This window comes from Rhamphochromis sp. 'chilingali', assembly GCF_963969265.1.
Source record: "Rhamphochromis sp. 'chilingali' genome assembly, chromosome: 4".
Classification (NCBI taxonomy): domain Eukaryota; kingdom Metazoa; phylum Chordata; class Actinopteri; order Cichliformes; family Cichlidae; genus Rhamphochromis; species Rhamphochromis sp. 'chilingali'.
In genome coordinates this window covers 38,554,226-38,558,205 of record NC_137948.1, presented here as the reverse complement: position 1 = coordinate 38,558,205, position 3,980 = coordinate 38,554,226, and the positions used below count along the sequence as shown (strand labels likewise).

The 3,980-nt window shown below is 44.7% G+C and overlaps 1 protein-coding gene across 1 annotated transcript; it reads left to right on the top strand.

Moving 5' to 3' along the window:
- The first annotated feature begins 963 nt into the window (after nt 1–963).
- Nucleotides 964–2,854, top strand: LOC308394993 (uncharacterized protein). The gene is made up of 2 exons (XM_080879646.1): nt 964–1,427; nt 2,195–2,854. The coding sequence occupies exons 1-2, from the start codon at nt 1,373–1,375 to the stop codon at nt 2,746–2,748; spliced, it is 609 nt and encodes a 202-aa protein (XP_080735772.1). The 5' UTR covers nt 964–1,372; the 3' UTR covers nt 2,749–2,854.
- The last annotated feature ends 1,126 nt before the right edge of the window (nt 2,855–3,980 follow it).

The following is a 3,980-nucleotide window of genomic DNA, read 5'->3' as shown; positions in this document are numbered from 1 at the left end:
ATAATTTTAAAATCTTAGCTCAAACGGCTGCAAAACCTGTTTGCCCAGCATGGGGATATTGAGTTCTATAAGATAAAGCCATAAACATGGTTGTCTGAGTCTTCTATCAAAAGTTACAGCGATTTATATGAAGTGGTTGAAAATCGCTTTATTTCGCCAAGACAGTGTGTTTCTCACTGTTACATGCATTTGAATGGGAAACTCACCTGAGACAAAGTATAGGTTTTCATTATGTGAATAATTTTAAAATCTTAGCTCAAACGGCTGCAAAACCTGTTCTGTTTGCCCAGCACGGGGATATTGAGTTCTATAAGATAAAGCCATAAACATGTTTGTCTGAGTCTTCTATCAAAAGTTACAGCGATTTATATGAAGTTGTTCAAAAACGCTTTATTTCGCCAAGACAATGCGTTTCTCACTGTTACATGCATTTGAATGGGAAACTCGCCTGAAACAAAGTATAGGTTTTCATTATGTGAATAATTTTAAAATCTTAGCTCAAACGGCTGCAAAACCTGTTTTCCCAGCACGGGGACCTTGAGTTCTATAAGATAAAGCCATAAACATGTGTATACGAGTCTTCTATCAAAAGTTACAGCTATTTATATGAAGTTGTACAAAAACGCTTTCTTTCGCCAAGTCAGTGCGTTTCTCACTGTTTCATGCATTTGAATGGGGAACTCAACAAAAAAAAAAGTATAGGTTTTCATTATGTGAATAATTTTAAAATCTTAGCTCAAACGGCTGCAAAACCTGTTTGCCCAGCACGGGGATATTGAGAGTAGTAATACGATGGCACCTGTCCAAGATGGCGGCCAACCAAACCGGTTTGAGAACCGGTTTGACCGGTTTCGTGCGTGTGCGCATGCGCGTTCAGTAATTCGATGGCACTAGTCCAAGATGGCGGCCAGCCAAACCGATTTGACCAGTTTCGTGCGTGTGCGCATGCGCGTTCAGTAATTCGATGGCACTAGTCCAAGATGGCGGCCAGCCAAACCGATTTGACCAGTTTCGTGTGTGTGTGCGCATGCGTGTTCAGGTGTTCTTACCCTCTGGGCGGGAACGACTCCTCCTAGTGGGATGTGCTAGGTTGTATGGGTATAAAAGCGATCCTTTCACATTCTAAGAGCATCACCGCCACGGTCTGAGGAGCACCGACACATCGCGCTAAGGATCCCCGACGCATCGACCTAGAGCACCGACACATTGCGCTAAGGACCCCCGACGCATCGACCTAGAGCACCGACACATTGCGCTAAGGATCCCCGACGCATCGACCTAGAGCACCGACACATTGCGCTAAGGATACCCGACGCATCGACCTAGAGCACCGACACATCGCGCTCGCTAAGGATCCCCGACGCATCGACCTATGGAGCTCGGAATGACACCCAGCCAGGACATCGCCCATGCCATAGGCACTCTAGGTATGTCTTCAGGAGTATGCAGTCGGGGTCCTCAACGTAAAAAGCAACGCTGTGGAAATGACGCAGATGGAACTGTATTCAAGTTAGAATATCGAGGCGTCGAAGGGTATGTGTATGCCATTAAATATACCGAAGGGACAGTTGTGCTTAGTGTAGATTGTGGTGAGGGATTGTTTTGGGGGGAAGCCCAAGTCATGTCTACTAAAAACTGGAAGCTCTTCCGCACCGTAGTGTGTGCGGACCTGGACAATGTGGGTTTCCCAGAGCTGCTGTATGTTTCCCAGTGGAACAGTGCATCAGGCCCTGAGCTTTACAGGGTTGAGGCTGATCGTTTCAATCGCAACCCCGACGACTTTATTTTTCTCAGTGTATGTGATGACAGGGATAGTCTTATTGCTTCCAGAGGGCTTGAAAACTGGAGGTTAAATCCATACCCTCTAAACCTCGAAGAGCGCACAAGATGGTTTAAGGACTTGTTTTTTATACAGTGGTGCGACTGGAGAGGTTTGTCGCGTCTGTTTAGCCAGATTGATGACGCGATCAAGAGGGACAGACTCAACACTGCGTACGAGAGTATTAGAAAGCGCCTTGTTTTTGACGATCTGGCGAGTTGTCCGAAGACTGGTTTGCCTGGTACCCTGTGTAAACCTAAAATCATAAGACCTTCCGACAGCTAAACAATAAACTGGTAGGTTTAATGTGCGGGTGTGTGGGGTTGAGTGTGTATCTATGTGACAAATTAAGAGCTTGTGGTTTTCATTTTACAGAGAATGACACGCCCTCGTGGGACCTGTTGGAGTCACCATCAACAGAGCTGCTAATCCCGACCCTCCAGACTCCACCACCCTCACCACAATGCTCGCAGGACCCCCTCATATCAGACCTGTGGGATGAAACTGTAATCGACATCAAACTCGCAACTCTCCACCTGTTAATGTTGGCTTTGAATGAGTTTATACAAGAGACATGTTACGGATGCCAAACAGGCCACCCCAGTCAGGTGCAACACAGCTGCTTGCAGGAATTGTCTGAGTATTTCTTCGACACCTACTATGATGATGTGATGATAAGGCTCCAGACTGACCGATTCATCCCTGCCATCCGGCTGTTTGTACGCTCATCCACTGCAGATGGGTCTGGAACACAAATCCGCAGAGTTGCAGAACACATCATGTGTGAACTGAGATCAGAGCGATATATAGTATGCGCCATTAATGACAACATTGGGCACCTGCTAGATGCAAGTACTTGTGCCCGTCGTGTTAAACCAGCCATGCTCCGCATGATTGGAAACTACTGGGCTGGGTTACATCTGGTTTAATGTGGGGTGTCCAAGTATCCATTGTCTGTGATTGTGTCTTTGTGAAAATTAAATAAAAAGACTTGTTAACATCAACATCATAGTCATTTGTGGTTTGTAAATCATGGAAAGCACATTGCATAAAATATATCACGATCCAGCCCATCCTGCGGGGTTAGCCAGTTTAAATAAGCTACGTATAGCGGCAGGGGAGGCATCAGGTGTAACACCTCCACTATCTCAGGTCAAACATTATTTAGAACAAGACGACACCTACACACTCCATAAACCTGCGAGGATCCATTTCCCCAGAAATAGAGTATTGGTGACAGGGGTCGACAAACAGTTTCAAGCCGATCTGGTTGACATGTGTGAATATGTGACAGATAATGATAATGTGAGATATCTGCTAACATGTATAGATGTATTCTCAAAATACGCATGGGTTAGATGCCTAACAAACAAGACAGGGTCTGTTGTATCAGCTGCTTTTGAAGATATACTTAGTGAGGGTAGGATCCCTGTGAAACTACAAACAGATGAAGGCAAAGAGTTTTATAATGCAACCTTTAAACAGCTAATGAAGCGATATAATATCAAGCATTTCTCAACAGCTAGCGAGGTTAAATGCAGTATTGTCGAGAGATTCAATCGTAGCTTCAAGGGTAGAATGTGGAAGTACTTAACATCAGCCAACTCCCGGAGATATGTAGATATCATACCAGATCTCACACAAGCATATAACAATGCTTATCACAGATCTATCCATATGGCTCCGGCAGAGGTGAATAAGGATAATGAGAAGTCGGTCTTCAACGCGCTGTACAAAACGAGGCCTCAGAGGGAACTGCGCTTTAAATTTAATATCGGTGACACTGTACGAATATCAAAACTGAGAGGAAAGTTTCGAAAAGGATACGAGCAGACCTACACCGATGAGATTTTCACAGTCAAGGAACGTATAGGGAGACAGCCCCCAGTGTACAGACTAGTGGATCTAGCAGGAGAGGTATTGAAAGGGTCATTTTATGAGCCTGAGATACAACGTGTGGTTGTTGATGAAAACAAAACATTTAAAATTGAAAACATATTGGCTAGAAAAAAAGTGGGTCGGAAAAAGCAGGTGCTAGTGAAATGGCTAGGATGGCCCAACAGCTTTAATTCGTGGATTCCAGAAAAAGACATCGTTGAGGCGTAATTAACTCAGATGACGCAGCTCTACACACATTCATTCAACACTGAGCATAGACTGA

Excerpts from the sequence above, each read along its gene's own strand:
- LOC308394993 (XM_080879646.1), top strand. The coding sequence starts at position 1,373 with ATGGAGCTCGGAATGACACCCAGCCAGGACATCGCCCATGCCATAGGC. Across the intron at positions 1,428-2,194 it reads CCATGCCATAGGCACTCTAG|AGAATGACACGCCCTCGTGG; the intron begins GTATGTCTTCAG and ends TTCATTTTACAG.